The sequence below is a fragment of the Armigeres subalbatus genome, chromosome 2 (genome assembly GCF_024139115.2).
Source record: "Armigeres subalbatus isolate Guangzhou_Male chromosome 2, GZ_Asu_2, whole genome shotgun sequence".
Classification (NCBI taxonomy): Eukaryota; Metazoa; Arthropoda; class Insecta; order Diptera; family Culicidae; genus Armigeres; species Armigeres subalbatus.
The window spans coordinates 17,508,199-17,525,561 of NC_085140.1; the positions used below are offsets into that span (position 1 = coordinate 17,508,199).

The following is a 17,363-nucleotide window of genomic DNA, read 5'->3' on the forward strand; positions in this document are numbered from 1 at the left end:
CTATTCGAGTTTCCGTCTTTCGTAGTTTGTCTTTGTCAGCGACGGTCTTGCTACTGACCCAGAGGTAAAAAGATGTTAAGTGGAAATGTTCCTTCGAGCAGTAATTTGATACAATTTTTCATTCAAAACAAAACAATTCAAAATATCTCGCATATAAGTGATATCCGAAGAATGTTAATAAATTATGCAGCGGAGATTGTGATTATTGCTTACCTACATAGCAAAATGGCGTATTCGGATGCATTGAAAACAGGGTAATTCTTCATGAACCATATTATCTAAATCTGTGAATATAAATCTGAAACGCTTACCTGGTCTATTTACCCTTTGATTTTGCCTTTTTCTTGCCTAGCGACTTCTTCTTACGGGCCAAATTCCGCAACCGAGCTGCCTTCTCCTTGGCAAGTTTGGTTTCCTTCTGCATCCGTTGTTTCACAATCTGGTCGGCCGACTTCAGACCCAAATCGCGCATCTTCTTCTGGTCCACCTTGGCGTTATGTCGTCCCCAATGGGTATGCGGATAGTCGGTCTTCTGCACGGAAACCGCTTCCTCTGCATCGCTGACATCACTGTCCTGCCGTTGGCTAGCAATCTGCTCGTCGACCTTGGTGCGTTCCTTCCACTTGTCGTACCGACCGGTTTTGTACGATGCCGAAATCCAGACGCCATGTTCCGTGCGAATTTTACCGGCTTTGGGATTGACCACATTTACCATCTTCTTTTTCTTGCGATCCCACTTTTGCAGCCGTTGGTGGGATCGTTGATCTTCGGCCGTGTCGCCGATGACAGACAGTTCGGCGGAGTTGGCCTCCTTGGCAAAGCCATTGATTGCGTAACCATCCTCCTCCACATGATCCTTCGCCTGATATGCGATGAAATTTTCATCGTCTTTCATAAATTTCAGCTTTTTCTTTTTTGGATATCCATTGTCAACGTCCTGCACGTCAGCGGCAGTGGCTTTCTTCTGTTCTTCACGCTCAATTTCCTGCTGTTTCTGTTTGTGTTTTTCGATTTTTATGGTATCTTTGCTACGCTTCTCAGCCATCACTACCTGCTCCTTCGCGTTATTCTTCGGATTTAACTCAAATATAGTAGATTGCGGACGGTAGTTTTTCATTTGATTCAGGAAACTACTTCGGAACTCATCAGGGTCGACAGCTGCTTGAACATTCTAAAAAGAAATAAATTTTATAAATTACGACTAAACAAGTTTCAAAGAAATGATAAAACCAGAAGATAACTGAGAATAAATTAATATAAAAGACAGATTACAAAAAGAAAAGGAACAGAAAACAAAAAATAATAAAGCATCTCACCTGAACGCTCTCACCTCCCTTATGTTTCTTATTTTTCTTCTTTTTGCTGACCTTCTTATCTTCATTCAACTTCTCCATTGCTTTTCCAAAATCTTCCATCACTTGCAGTTCACCAATTTTAAACTGCTTGGCCTTCTTATTGGCACTGGCCGACGCGGCCGGCCGGGTCACAATGTACTGTTTGTAGGCATTGTTACTGATCCGGAACGCCGTTGCCAGATCGATATGCTTGACGTACTCCAGCACAAGTTGGTGTTCCGCTTCGACCATATCCGCAGGAACAATCCCAATACAGCGAGAATCGTTCAACACCAACGGCCGAGTAAGAAACATGTGCAGATCTATCATGTGGGCGATATCGTCGTTGGAGAAAATATTGTAAGCCGTTCCACTTCTTCCGGCACGAGCGCAACGGCCCACTCGATGGACGAATAGCTTAGGCTTTCCCGGAAAATGCACATTGACCACGTAGTCCAGCGTGGGGATGTCCAAACCGCGAGCAGCAATATCCGTGACGACTAAAACATTTACTTTCTTCATAATAAACTTTGCGGTATTGATCTTACGAGCTGATGCGTCCAGACTTGAGAAAACGTACGTATTTGGAATTCCAGCTCGTGTCAGAATCTACAACAAAATAATTTATTAATTCAATCTTTGTTTCCAAATTATCCGGCTTCAACAACTCACCAGAGAAATCAATTCAACGTGATGCTGCGTTCCGGCAAACAACACGGTTTGGGCGCTCTTCGGAATCACCTCGCGAAGCAAAAGCAACAGAGTGGCATATCGTTCGTCCGGCCTGCAGTAAACAAATTTCAAATCTAGCGCTTCCGGAATTTTCGACTCCACGTCCAATCGGATCAGCGTAGGATCGCTCAGGCCAGCCTTCGCAAAGTCGACCATCTGCTTCGGCAGCGTCGCACTGAACAGAACCATTTGCTTAGCCTCGGGTAACCTTCGCAAGGTCTCCGTCAGCTGTTCACCGAAACCCATCTCAAACAGACGGTCCGCTTCGTCAAACACGCAGTACTGCACCGCTGACAGTTTCAGATCCATCTCCACACACAAGTGCAGGAATCGGCCTGGCGTGGCAACAATCACATCCGGCAGCGTGTGAATGGCCGCAAACTGCGAATCCATCGAATCGCCGCCAAGCACTAGAATCGTTTTCAAATCCGTAAACTTCCCCAGCTGCTTGATGAATTTGTACGTTTGAATAGCCAGCTCTCTCGTGGGAGTCAATATCAGCGCTCTGGCGCCGGCTTTGATTTCTCGTTGCTTTAGTTTCTCGAACAGCGGAATCAAAAAGCATCCGGTTTTGCCCGAGCCTGTCTTGGCCATGGCAACCACATCGCGGCCCTCCATGATCAGCGGAATAGTTTTGCGCTGGATTGGAGTTGGCACTTTGTATCCCATTTTCAGGATTGCCTTCAGGATCGGCATGCTCAGTCCCATGGCCTGAAATCCACCTCCCTTTTTCTTCTTACCCTTCTTCGAATGCACATCGTCGTCGTCGTCGAAATCCAAATCGACATTTTCAATGGAAAATCCAGGAAGAACGTTCGGATCTTCCGTACCCATTTTGAAGGTAAATTTCACCTAAACAAACACTTTTCTTTGCGAATCACCAACGAATGCAATATAAAGAAAATCCTAGCAAATCCGCGTGAAAATCACGAACCGCCGAAGAAGCTCGCAACTGCGCTGCCAGCGGTAAACAAAAACACGTGTAAAACTGACATTCAGTTTTTTTTTGGTTTTTTGTTGTTGATAGACTAACGCAAAATGAACTCCCCCAAGAAATTATGACGTTTGAGCGGGTCGCATAATGAACGCAAAATGAACTTTTGTTCGAGAAGACGACCCGCTCAAATGTCAAAATCCATCGGGTGAGTGAATTTAATGAACCGCTGCACAGGTCTATTGAATGTCGGCTAGAGAGTGGTGCTGTCAATAAGGTCGAATAAATAGTAAATGATAAAAAGGGCATCAGTAAAAAATAAAAGCAACACTTCCCGAATAAAAAATCAGGGGACTAAAGGCTAATACGCCTACCCACGGAAAATTTGACAGAAAATATATGGGCCAACTATCAAATCTGCCATTTCCGTCGCCGTTCCGCTGTATTGCGTGGGGGCCTTTATGCTACGTTTAGACAAGGCAAGTGAATTGAGCAAGTCGCCTGAATCGAACGCGAACTGAACGTGTAAACACCTTAATTCAATTCACTTGAACTATAGATAGTAGAATCTATAGATGAGCGAAAGCATGGCTGAGTCGATTATTTTGCCCGTGCACACGCACATATGACGTCACAGCCCTTAACGTTTCCATTGAAATCGTGACGTCATGCTCGTTTGGAGACACGTTTGACAGTTCGTTTGGAGACAGAGGATTTATCTTCGCTCATCTATATATTCCACTATCTATAACTTGAACGAAAAGAAAGTTGAACAAGTTCAACTTTTGGCAAGTCAATTGAATTCAACTGAGTTGTTCAATTCACTTGCCCTGTCAAAACGTAGCATTACTGTTGAGATCGAAATGCGTATCTGTCAAGGTACAGTCAAGTGGTGGAATTAGGGCCGATGCCCACGTAGCGTTTTTTCAAGCTGCGTCCACGCAAGGTACCCAGCATCAAATGTAGTCGGGCACACGTTCACGTGTGCATTGCTCCATTTGATGCTGGGTACCTTGCGTGGACGCGGCGTGCACGCAGCGTAAAAAACCGCTACGTGGACATCGGCCCTTAGGCCCGATGCCCACGTAGCGTCTTTTCAACGCTGCGTGCACACGGCGTTAAAAGGACGCATGTGTGCATCGGGAAAAAGCGGTAACGCAGCGTTGAAAAAACGCTACGTGGGCATCGGCCCTTAAGGTTCCCCCAAACACACGAGACGCGACAGTCGCCTTCTTCTTCTTTTCTTCTTCTTCTTCCTCTTCTTCTTTTTCTTCTTCTTATTGGCATTGCATCCCCACACTGGGACAGAGCCGCCTCGCAGCTTATAGTGTTCACTTAAGCACTTCCACAGCGAGGTTTCTAAGCCAAGTTACCATTTTTGCATTCGTATATCCAGCTTTCCACGCTTGGTAATGGCGGCTTGTCGGTGTGTAAAAATCAATCGGTCACTGTACTGTTTGGCACTAGCTGGAGGAAAGCCCACTGGCGTTCCTGGATGAGGGGAAGGGAAAAAAGGCCTTTTCGCCAGTGAGTTTTCCTCCAGCTAGTGTCAAAAAGTACAGTAACCGATTGATTTTTACACATCGACAAGCCGCCATTACCGAGCGTGGAAAGCTGGATATAATAAGGGTAACACCGAGGGTAACACGATGCTATACTTTTAGGCGAGGGGCTGTCAACTTGTGTATTAAGTTCATCATTAATTGTATTTTTCGGGTATTTTTGAACTTAAATTGTATTTTTCGTGTAATGTTTAAGGCAAGGTTCAAGGTATTTTTGTTTTGGTTTTCATTTCGACTTTTGCATTACGATGTGGTTTCAAAAGAGGACGATCTGGACCTGGAGTTTCTTGTGTTGGAGACCTTCAAAACTGCAATGGAGTCCCAAGTAACCACCAAGCATTAATTATTGCATGTAATTAACTACAGATCAGCACTTTAAATGCAAATTGCATTAGATCAGTTTTAACGATGTTAAGATGCATTTATTCATTAACTGTCAAGCAACGATACACTAGTTCAGCATCAAGAATGCAGCGATGCATTATTTTTGTTTTATTTCAACATGTCAAAGTAATGAAGCATTATTTCGATCGTAAAAAGGCCTTTTTCCACTTTAAGTCAACTTTAATGGCTGTATTATTTGCAAGCATATATAGCTCCATGGTTACTTGGGGTACTATAGAAAAATGTTAAAATGACTACTGAGTCTTGAAACTCTGTTCGCACAACAAATTTGCATGTTAGCGAGCGAATCCCACAGATTTTTTTTAATGTGAAGAAATTGGTTCCCCAAAAACCTCTACAGCCCAAGTAACCAAAAGTTTCTTGATTACGTTTTTCGGTTAATCAGCTTCACTGAGTTGCTTAAGCGAAAAACGTACTCTTAAAGAAACTTTTATGGTTACTTGGGAGTATTTCAAAAGAAATTGTTCAGGTCGGTTGTGCCCGAGGTTGTGGAACTTCTCGAGGATTCCTTAGTAAACCTCCTAGAGGAATCTTTAATGAAACTTCGAGGGAAACCCTGGTATAACTCCTAAATAAATCCTTGATGTAACTTATGGAGATATTCTTGGTGAAACTTTTCAAGGAATACCTGTTGGAATTCCCGTTGGAACTTCTAGAAGGACCCCTAGTTAGAGATGGGCGCTCCGCTCAGGAGCTGTTCCAGAGATTCGCTTCCTTACATTGAGCTGATGAGCCATGGATCTTTTTTAAAGAAGCCCAGCTCAGCAGCTCACTTTAAATTGATGAAATCATTGTCAAACACGCGCATAGAGAAACCCACTCGAGTACGCGCGCTGTTGTATTTTGTACAGAACAAACGAAAATACCACGCTTGCGGTACACAACACAAGCGAGCTTGTATGAGCATTCCAGTCCAGTACCACGCACGTGCTGATCGTTTATTATTTGCACCTCAAGCACCATCAAGCCAAGCAACAGAAATCATTTCTGCTGCAGAGAGGAATAAGAAATACACAAGCAAAAATAATCTAGCTTGCCGTCTATTTCTTAACCCATACCCACATACTCGGCGCTACGAACGGACACACAAAAGATACCTAGTAGTGCGGTAGCGAACGAACCGTACCAAGCAAAAGATCCGAAGATCCGAACAACGCTCAGTTCCGCTCATGTCGTCGTCCAGCTCGAAATTGCTGTGACATGGAAGCGAGAGCTGCGCCACCAGCTCAGATCCGTGCGACACGGATCCGGATCAGTAGCGACCGATTCTAGCGAGCGAACCATGTGGTTCAAACGAACCGAACTGGGAGCTGTGTCTTGCACGGAGCGGATCTTTTACTTGTGACGGGTTTTCCCGCCAGCATACAGCTACATGTGCACTCGGTTTGTTTGTAGCACCATGCTCTGTATTTTTTTACTCTCTTGTTTTTATTTCTCTCGCATTTCGGGAACCAATATAGATGAATGGGCTCGCTTGTATGAAAATGTCAACTACGCATGGTTAGAAGGGTTAGAAGCGCGCGCAAACAAGGCATTGATTTACTGCACCCAGTTATGAAGAGAAAACTTATGACACGTGATATGGTTCATATACATATCAGAGATTAGGGACCGAATCATTCAAATTAACATTTTTAGAAACGTTATCAACAAAATGTAACTTAGAATTATGAATAGAAAATAATGTTGAGTTAGTTTTTGTATAGAAATAAATGTGATGGTTCTAAATGGTTCTCCTAGACTTCAAAACTAGACGGTCTGTTATTAGTTTAAAATTGTCGGTTTTTCACTAGAAATTATTACCTCACAGTAGCTTAACATTTTAAAAATTTCAAAGTGAGGTAAATAGATGAATGATGAATGAATGAATAAATTAATGAATGACATAAATTTTTCAAATTTTTGAACAATTAATATTAACAATTATGTAGCTCTAAAGAACTGAAGAGCTGATCCAAGGAGCTGACTCTTTTCAATGAGCTGAACGGATCAGATCCGCTCCCTGCAATGAGCTGTTTTGCCCATCTCTACCCCTAGTAGGAGGTGTGGTTAAACTTCTGGAGATTCCTTAGTGAAACTCCTGATTGAATCCCTGGTGGAACTCCAGGAAGAATCCTTGGTGGAACTCCTGGAGGAATCTCTGGTGGAACTTCTGGAGAAATCCCTAGTGGAACTTTTGGGAGAATCCTTGGGGGAACTCCTGGAGAAATCCCTGGTAGAACTTATGGAGAAATCCTTGGTGGAACTTCTGGAGGAAACCAAGGTGTAAATTCTGGAGAAATCCCTGGTGGAGCTCCTGGATGAATCCTTGATGGAACTTCTAGAAAAATCTCTAGTAGGACTCCTGGAGGAATACCAGATGAAACTTCTAGAGGATTCCTTGGTGAATCTCCTGGAGGAATCCCTGGTGGAACTCCTGGAGAAATCCTTGGTCTAGAGCAGCGGTTCTCAACCTGGGGTACATGTACCCCTGGGGGTACTTTTGCCGGCCCCAGGGGGTACCTTGGACCAAAATGCGTGATGGCGGATGTATTACAATTCCAATAAAACTTATTGATATTGTTTTAATATTTATGAATTTATAGATTTCAAAACTTTGTATTGTATTATGCATGGCGGTCAGCAAATCAAAACCTATTGAATCCTGCCCACTACAACCTGCATAGTGTATGATGGTCTGTGCAACAAAAGGTTAAAAGAACAACATTTTTAAAGAGATTTAAATCTAAAACTAAGAGGTCTGAAAACCTCTATTTGAGAGCCGTGAAGGCTCAGTAACTTCGTTGATAACCCGTAAGCTCGGAAGCCTCCTTTCAAGAGGCTCGGAAGCCTCCTTTCAAGAGGCTCGGAAGCCTCCTTTCAAAAGGCTCGGAAGCCTCCTTTCAAGAGGCTCGGAAGCCTTCTTTCAAGAGGCTCGGAAGCCTCCTTTCAAGAGGCTCGGAAGCCTCCTTTCAAGATGCTCGGAAGCCTTCTTTCAAGAGGCTTGGAAACCTCCTTTCAAGAGGCTCGGAAGCCTCCTTTCAAGAGGCTCGGAAGCCTCCTATCAAGAGGCTCGGAAGCCTCCTATCAAGAGGCTCGGAAGCCTCCTTTCAAGAGGCTCGGAAGCCTCCTTTCAAGAGGCTCGGAAGCCTCCTTTCAAGAGGCTCGGAAGCCTCCTTTCAAGAGGCTCGGAAGCCTCCTTTCAAGAGGCTCGGAAGCCTCCTTTCAAGAGGCTCAAGCCTCCTTTCAAGAGGCTCGGAAGCCTCCTTCAAGAGGCTCAGAAGCCTCCTTTCAAGAGACTCGGAAGCCTCCTTTCCAAAGGCTCAGAAGCTTCCTATCAAGAGGCTCGAAGCCTTCCTTTCAAGATGCTCGGTAGCCTCCTTTCAAGAGGCTTGGGAGCCTCCTTTCAAGAGGCTTGGGAGCCTCCTTTCAAGAGGCTTGGAAGCCTCCTTTCAAGAGACTTGGGAGCCACCTTTCAAGAGGCTCGGAAGCCTGCTCTCAAGAGGCTCGAAAGCCTCCTCTCAAGAGGCCTCGAAGCCTCCTTTCAAGAGGCTCGGAAGCCTCCTTTCAAGAGGCTCGGAAGCCTCCTTTCAAGAGGCTCGGAAGCCTCCTTTCAAGAGGCTCGGAAGCCTCCTTTGTAGAGGTTTGGAAACCTCCTTTTAAGAGGTTTGGAAACCTCCTTTCAAGAGGTTTGGAAACCTCCTTTCAAGAGGTTTGGAAACCTCCTTTCAAGAGGCTCGGAAACCTTCTTTCAAGAAGCTTGAAAACCCCCTGTCAAGAGGTATTGAAGCCTCCTTTCAAGATGCTTGGAAGCCTCCTTTCAATATGCTTTCAAGAAGCTCGGAAGCCTCCTTTCAAGAGGTTCGGAAGCCTCCTTTCAAGAGGCTCGGAAGCCTCCTTTCAAGAGGCTCGGAAGCCTCCTTTCAAGAGGCTCGGAAGCCTCCTTTCAAGAGGCTCGGAAGCCTCCTTTCAAGAGGCTCGGAAGCCTCCTTTCAAGAGGCTCGGAAGCCTCTTTCAAGAGGCTCAGGAGCCTCCTTTCAAGAGGCTCAGGAGCCTCCTTTCAAGAGGCTCAGGAGCCTCCTTTCAAGAGGCTCAGGAGCCTCCTTTCAAGAGGCTCAGAAGCCTCCTTTCAAGAGGCTCAGGAGCCTCCTTTCAAGAAGCTCGGAAGCCTCCTTTCAAGAGGCTCGGAAGCCTCCTTTCAAGAGGCTCGGAAGCCTCCTTTCAAGAGGCTCGGAAGCCTCCTTTCAAGAGGCTCGGAAGCCTCCTTTCAAGAGGCTCGGAAGCCTCTTTTCAAGAGGCTCGGAAGCCTCCTTTCAAGAGGCTCGGAAGCCTCCTTTCAAGAGGCTCGGAAGCATCCTTTCAAGAGCCTCGGAAGCCTCCTTTCAAGAGGCTCGGAAGCCTCCTTTCAATTGGCTTGGAAGCCTCCTTTGTAAAGGTTTGGAAATCTCCTTTCAAGAGGCTCGGAAACCTTCTTTCAAGAAGCTTGGAAACCTCCTGTCAAGAGGTATTGAAGCCTCTTTTCAAGATGCTTGGAAGCCTTCTTTCAAGATGCTTGGAAGCCTCCTTTTGAGAGGCTTGGAAGCCTCCTTTCAAGCTTATTTTGAAGAAGCTCGGAAGCTTCCAAAGGTCATCAAAGTCTTTATAGAAAGCTTGATGTGTAAATTTAATTTGAATAGCAAAGTTTTACAGAATAACGAAGATTTCATACAACATTTTGAAGAGCCATATATTGAGTAAATTTTCAGGTCCGTTTTCCATATATCTTATGAGGTTATTTTCATTTACAACAAAAAACAATAGGGGGTACCTCAATGAATGTAAAAATTCGAAGGAATACCTATCAAGGAAAAGGTTGAGAACCGCTGGTCTAGAGGAATCCCTGGTAGAACTTCTGGTGGAATTCCCGTTGGAACTTCTAGAGGAATCCCTATAGTAGGACTCCTGAAAGAATTCCTTTGTTTTTCTGGTTGAGGTGGTGCGGTGGAGATGTTCCGGACATGTTGATGTTCTTTGACAGATGTACTGCATGTACACTAAAACAAAAACGTAGGCGGGATTTAATTGCGGGATCAATTGAAAGATTTGAAAGATTTAAAATGATTCGAGAAGATTTAGAAAAAATCGGAAATGAAACCGAATCAAAAGATTCAAGTGTCCTCCCCCCTGGGTTGTGCCCATTCTTCTTGATGCAGATACCCGTAATCGAGTCGTTAATATTGTACGTTGGGCCTGGTGATTCGAAATCGCCGGTCTATCTTAGAGGCCTTGATAAGAGAAACGCGGAGTCTATCTAATCGATGTTCGAATTGTCGGTCGATAAAAGAATGAGAGAGCTTTGCCTTTGAAATTGACATTTTTCGGTCACGCTCGCATTCGAGTATCGCGTACGGAAGATCCCTGGCATGTTCTTGCATGTTTATTACTGTTTTTCTGATTCCATTTGACAGTCTACCCACCCCACTTGATTTTGCTTCCGATGCAGATGCCGGCCAGGCATCTGGACGTGTAGAAGGGTTCATTACGCGTGCTACGAAGTATTACAAATATTACAATAATTAGAATGCTTGTAGTAGGATCTGTATAAGTTTCTTTCTAGATTGGAGCGGTATGGTTTGAAACCACCCCAAGCGAAAATTCGTTTGAATCTGTCCTTCGATTGAATCTACAATAAATATTAAAACCAAGATTAAATGGTTTTGCGAGATATTTGCGCGCCTGATTTTTTTTAACAACAATCCCATATCTGTCAAAATAAACAAATTTATTGAGAGGTATTGACGTATTTTTTTCGAGTCGGCGTAATAATCGGGTATTAAAATTGTATTTAGAGTCGTATTGACGTAATGTCGACGTATTGATGAATTATTTCGAATTGAAGTATTAAAAAGAATTTTTGTATTTTTCACGTATTTTTCAAAGTATTTTTGGAAGCAAGTATTTACAATTCAACCGATTCATACAGTTGATCGCCCCTCGCTTTTAGGCCCAGGGAAGTCGAGACAATTTCCAATCCGAAAATTGCCTAGAGCGGCACCGGGAATCGAACCCAGCCACCCTCAGAATGGTCTTGCTTTGTAGCCACGCGTTTTATCGCACGGCTAAGGAGGGCCATTGGTATGGAAGCGTAAATAGAACATTGCTTGCAGCGTCCCAACGATAGAATCGCGGCGACAAGTTGTCGCCGTCGCGGCGGTCAAATCGCTTAGGTCTGTATTAGGTCAATTCGCGGATGCCAACCAACTGGAACATCTCCTATATATATCCAGCTTTCCACGCTAGCCATAATGGCGGCTGCTATAAATAAATCTGACAATAACTGCTTCCGACGCTGAATTGTAATCGACGCTGGTTGTATCTCAGCAACCATTCTTAAATTGTTTATTTATTGTTATCGAAAACAGCAAAACTCAAAGAAAACGGAGATTTGTTGTAACCAGCTTCAGATAGTTTTAAACTAATTCTAAATTTACCTAACGTCACACATATAATATAATATGCATTTTCGTTTTAGCACAGAGAACAGACGTTCATCTTCATTCGCGTGCTTGTGTAAAAGTTTGTACTGGTCATTTTAAAGTATGTCGTTATGCCCCCGTTGCGCGGTGCTAGTGTGCTGATAAATATAATTAAAATTTGCCGTTTTTTACTTTTTAGCGCTAGTGTTCATTCCGAATTGCTCCTAGGCTCGCTCCTAGGTGGCAGCACTACATTGTTTATGAAGTGTATGCCAACGCCATCACTTAGTGGAATTGAGTTTTTATGTCGGGCACCCTGCGTTGGCGGCGCTGAGGTGCGATTTAAATCTTTACACACGTTTTTAACGAAATTTTGTTCGAGCATCCATGTCTGTTCTCTGTGGATTTAGGTTGAAGTAATTCTCCGAAGGTTGAAGTAGTTCGTGTGCGAGATTTGAAACCTCTGTAAATGTGGAGTTTACAATTCAAAGATTACAAACATGAAAAATACAGCACGGGTATAACCAATCCAGCATTTTACGAGCGCTAATGGCCGCCACAATCCAACTCAGTTTTTGGTAGGGTGTAAACAGTTTGAAGTTTGGCTTGTGTCGTATGACACAAAAACGATAAGTTTTCATCATCATAATGATGAATTCATGATGATGATGATCGCTGCGGTGTCATACGACACAAGCCAAACGTCAAATCGAATGCATCCTACCAAAAAGTGAGTTAAATTGTGGCGGCCATTACCGCACATAAAATGCTGGATGGTTAATAACCATGCAATATGCATTATCAAATTCATCGCATTTTAGCATCCAAATTCTAATGTGTTCTGAGGTGTTCAAGACCAAAGCTTAATGTAAGAATCTCAGTATTAAACTGTGGAAAGAATTGAAAAAATGTTCTTCGAGTGCGAAATTTTGAAATTGAGGATTTTCACGTTACCTTATTCATAAGAAGCCCAATTTATCCAGTCAAGCAAAAAAAAAACAAATTTTGTGGAAGGAAGTTGTCAAGCACTGGGTCGTAAGCTAATTAGCGCAGCTATATTTACTGCACCATCTAGCACTTACCTCAGTAGGAGCATCTATTGCTGTGTCACGTCACGGAGGAGAAAGCCAACCGAGTTCACTGACGACAGAGGAAGAAAATTCAGAAACGGTTGTTTTTGGTGGACTACCACAGACCGAGGTTTGCAAGGGTACTTGCGTATCATTCGATGTTTCATGCTGCTGGATGAGGCGGGGACTCTGACGGATCTGGGTTGCGGTCACCACTCAGGGATAAGGCTGCCTTACACCTCGGGAAAATTTTCCTCCGGATTTTGGTCCCCATGCATTTTAAATGGGGCCGGGATTTTGATTTTCCGTGCCCAAATCCCGAAAACATCGCATATGCAAAAATACATGGGGAAAAAATCCGTGGACCAAATTCCCGAGGTGTGAGGCTACCTATAGATCGAGGAGACGACGATTGCTGGACAAAGGCGAAACGCGGCCATTACCGTACGGCGGGATTGCCTTCCTGAGGAACAGCTACTAGCTGTGTTGCGGCTGAGCGTGGAGTACTGACCGTATCCGAGCCTAGATTATAGTAGTGCACCACTCACGTCGCTTCGAATCCCGAAAAAGAAAGTTATGTCCGGCTTGACCAATGGCGTAGTGCCAGTCCACGTGGTTACCAGGTCCCGGATGCGCAACACGCAACCTCCTACGCTTTCCACCGGCGAATTTCAGCTTTCAGACCGTCCGTCGTGCTTCGTATGAGATTTCTTCAAGGTCCGCTGGTCGTCGTCGTCGTCGCTGGGGTCCTCCGGATATTGCACCCGAGGCCAACGAAAAAAAAACCCAGATTAATCCACCTACAGTGAGATTTTGACCCTTCCTTAGTTATAAGGAATTTTTTCCAGACTCCAGTATTTAAAACGAGATAAAACTACTCAGCTTCCCACGGCGATTTACCGTGAAAGTGACAAAATAATTGCCTACCCAAAGGCGGATGTCTTGGGTTGAGTGACAACTTAACGAATGATATCGTACTGTACTTCATGCTTTGTCATTGATCTGAGTGAAACTCAATAGCGTTCAATAATAACATATATTTCACCTTATGGATGCCTAATTTGGTAAAACTAAACTTGTTCAATACCTTAAAAATGAGCTAAATTTTACTGGTAGTAAATTTCAGAATTTGCACACATACGCACACATACATGCATACAAGTGGTCTATTAGTGTCTCAAAACATGCTCACATTTGCTATCTAGCTTCCACTGAAGAAATTTTTGAAATCCCTTTCAATTTTTACGTTTTTGCTTTTCTGAGAAGATTTTTTTGTACATGCTTCTATATGTTCCTCAATAAAAATCATTTGTTTCTTTGAAACAAATCAGATAAATAGGCATAATTCCATATCATATCATTTGTTATAATTATATTTTCAATGTCAAAGTGAATTTGTTTCAAATACCATACATTTTATTTAATAATTCACTAGATTTCTTGACAGATTAATACGTAACACACCTGCGTAACGCATACAAAGTGAAATTATAGACACTTCCGAAGGAAGGGTCAAAAAGAAAAGTATCGGAAACAAACCCGAACCTGCCCCATAGGATTAATACCAAATAGTCACTCTCTTACCATGCCATATACTTCACCATTCTCTATTATAACAATAGCATAAGTAGACAATTACCTTTTTTATGTTTTTTCACCGGCTATCGGTGCGGAATGTTTTTTTTTCTTTTGTGTTCACTTCGACTATACAATTTATACAAAGAAAAACAATGAAATAACTATTTTTTCTACTTTCCTATTTTATGCTAGCCTTTTGATATGTAATATATTTGTAAAAATTTAAACAAATCTGAAGACCGAAACCTTTACTGATCGTCGCGCACTTTTGCGGTAGTAGCAAGTAGGACTCCCGTTAGTCAGGGGTATGAGCCCTATCTCAACCACGGAGGGAACAGTGTGGAGGAGCTCATAGAATTGATGCTAAATAAATTACCGGAAGTACCTTGAATCTGGGATCGGGATGTTCTACTAAATCGATTCGAAATGGACTAGGCGTTAGGTGCTTACTAGCGTGGGGGTCGAGACATTGGGATGCTTATGCAAGAGCTAACAAGCTACACATTGGAACAAACGGTTACAAATTAGACATAAATCTTGAAAACAAAGCAAAATCATGTTCTAAATACTGCGTTGTTAATAGCAAAATGACGTTGGTAAAAGTTCACATGTCAGATAATATATGTAGAACTGTGACTAAAATTAATTCTGGTGATCTTTTTGATTCCTTCATATACTTTCTAAACTTAACCTACTGGAAATGAGAACAATTATCCATTATAAATAAATGAAAGTAAAACAGATTACAACACATTTGAATAAAGCCCCAAACAATAAACTTATTCCTTAGTTGCAACGGATTCTTTTATTTTTATAAATAAAATTAGATGCATGGCATAGTATATGTAATTCAAATATATGTCGTATTTAACAGATAATTGTGCAGATATGGTAAACACATTTCACAGTGTTACTATGTATTACTCCACGCCTAATATGAACTTTTCTGGTTTAGATTTTGCTACTTGAATCCAAGTATTACCGAAGAATTCAAACTTCTCTTACGTGGATAACTGCACTTGCCATCAACGTTCTAGAATCTCCGATTTTGTATTTGATGTGCCTTCAATCCGATTGCTTCAGAAATACTCGGATCTGAGTTCTAAAACTAAACTAAAACTTGTTGCGTTGCAAATGGTTGAAAACTGAACCAGAAGCGCTGGTACTTTTGCAAACAGTATGGGACCTCTTTTTGATTTTTTTTTGTATTTGAATGTTGTGTTCAATCATATTGATGCTCCGTATTGCCAAATGGCCATTCTTGCACCTACAACATAAAAATGTTAATATATTTGTCAAATAATAAATTAGTTTATAGTCATTGAAATACTAAGAATTGAATTTGCTGCAATTTTTCCAAGCGGTTCCTGCTCAGATAAATACAAATAAACAGTGTGAAAATTGTTGCTAAGATACGAGCACCGTCGAAATCAGATCAGCGTCGAAAACAGTTAACCGTCGGAAGCAGTTACTGTCAGATTTATTTATAGCAGCCGCCATTATGGCGAACGTGGAAAGCTGGATTGGGCACGTTCTCCGTCGGACTTCAGACGGTTTGCTACTGCCTTAACCGGAAAGGGACATTCATCATATCGGTACCGATATCGCAGTTAGCTCAGAGAAACTTTCATCACAGCGGATGGACTGGAACTATAAATAATTAGAGTCAGATACCATAGGCGTAACTACACTACAAAAATTCCACACATTTTTATTGGCAAAAATCCATTAATTTAATTCATGATTCTTATTAGTGCACACATAACCACTCTCCACGCGAAGTACAAATATAATCTATAATCAAATAAAATGTATGTGTGGTCTCTAATATGCAGTTATTGAATTTATGTGTGGGTACAAATTGCATATATTTGGGTCGCCAAATTGCAAAAATTTATGTGTGCGACAAATATATTCAATATAAAGAATTTTTTCGGTGTAGAGTCTCGGTCTAGGGGGGGCCATAGCACCAGCTGGTGGGATGTAATTTTCAAAGGCGATTTAAAGCACTGTGCGCATGGATTGCAATAGAAATTGTTTGACTAAGTTTATCGCTCATTCGTCCTAGAACTAACATAAAAAAATCGCGAATAATACAATTGATTTCCAATGATGCTGTGATTGCTTCAAACCGCTGTGTCTGTGTCAGCTTGTCCTCTCCATGTTACTAAATGTGGATAAGTGTATAATCTAAGATTCAAGAATCTTCTTCGAATTATCTATAAATAAAATTCGATACGAGTATATTTCTGAAAGTTTTCAAGCATTTCCATGATTACTTAATGCATAAAGATCTCGATTTTTTTGAAACTTGAAATTTTTGAAACTCTTTAGATGTGGAATAAATTCCACGAAATTTTGTCATAATCAATATAAGTATTCATGTAATTCCAAAATGTATGCTATGTGCTGAAATAGTTAAGTACCGATGAACACAATTTTGGAATCCTAAAGTGTTTTTTATGAGTCATAAATTCCATGAGTCATAAATCAAATTCCAGAATAACATAGGGTTTTTATAGTTACTGACGTTAGGAAGAGGCTTTATTATGGTTTTCTGAATAGGTGAGAGATTTCTCTGCAAAAATCAAAGAGACTTGAGAAGCAACCAAATCGATCTGAATTATGCTGCAAAAGAAATGTTCTCTGATACGAACTGGTTTCTAAATCTATTTTTTTTTATCCTAAAAAACAAATTCTAACTAAATCAGGCACAAAAGAGTTTTCCGATGATCCTTATGAAATCGCCAAAAAATTAAATGGAACAAGATCTTTTGAGGATTATAAAAATATTTCTTTAATGCAATCTCTGTTGTGAGTGCAAAGGTTGCCTAAGTTTTGTCCTAATACTTTCAATGGAATGCGTTGTTGATTTTTCTGTCATTGTAACAAAAATTCTTAAGTTTTATAATTTTAAATCTTTCTGGGCCAGAATTATATAGCGAGAGCAAAAAGCTCCATAGGAATTTGATCAACTGTTTTGCGGCATACTTTGCGATTAACTCGAAGATTTTCGAAAGAATGGTCGTTCGAAATTTCATTGACCGGATTTGTGTACATGTGCTCATTTTGATGTAGTTGCTTCAGTCATTTTTGAAGCGGATGGTTATTTAATAGAACAGAAATATGTATATCTCAATACAATTATGTTTTTATGTTTCTGCGACCAGGATACTAGTCAAACAAATGCAGAACAAATTTATTATTTTAAGCTAGCAATTGAATTAGGAGCGGCATTGATTTTAGTTTAAAAATCGAGAAAATGTTTCCGGGAGTCCAACTTAAATATTTCGATGCTTTGCTGAACAAATGGT

At 41.8% G+C, this 17,363-nt stretch overlaps 1 protein-coding gene across 3 annotated transcripts in view; it reads right to left on the reverse strand.

The window, feature by feature from the left end:
- LOC134217995 (ATP-dependent RNA helicase DDX54) overlaps nucleotides 1–3,053 on the reverse strand; it is a 130,002-nt gene extending 126,949 nt beyond the window's left edge. For 2 of the 3 annotated variants that reach the window (XM_062696875.1, XM_062696876.1), the window contains exons 1-3: nucleotides 2,007–3,053; nucleotides 1,317–1,943; nucleotides 312–1,171 (exon numbers count right to left, since the gene is read on the reverse strand). In XM_062696875.1, coding sequence (XP_062552859.1) covers nucleotides 317–1,171; nucleotides 1,317–1,943; nucleotides 2,007–2,900 — 2,376 coding nt within the window. In that variant the 5' untranslated portion in view covers nucleotides 2,901–3,053 and the 3' untranslated portion in view covers nucleotides 312–316. Of the gene's footprint in view, nucleotides 1–258; nucleotides 1,172–1,316; nucleotides 1,944–2,006 lie in introns of those variants that run through there. The other variant, XM_062696874.1, reaches the window with a different exon arrangement.
- Between the last annotated feature and the right edge of the window lie 14,310 nt (nucleotides 3,054–17,363).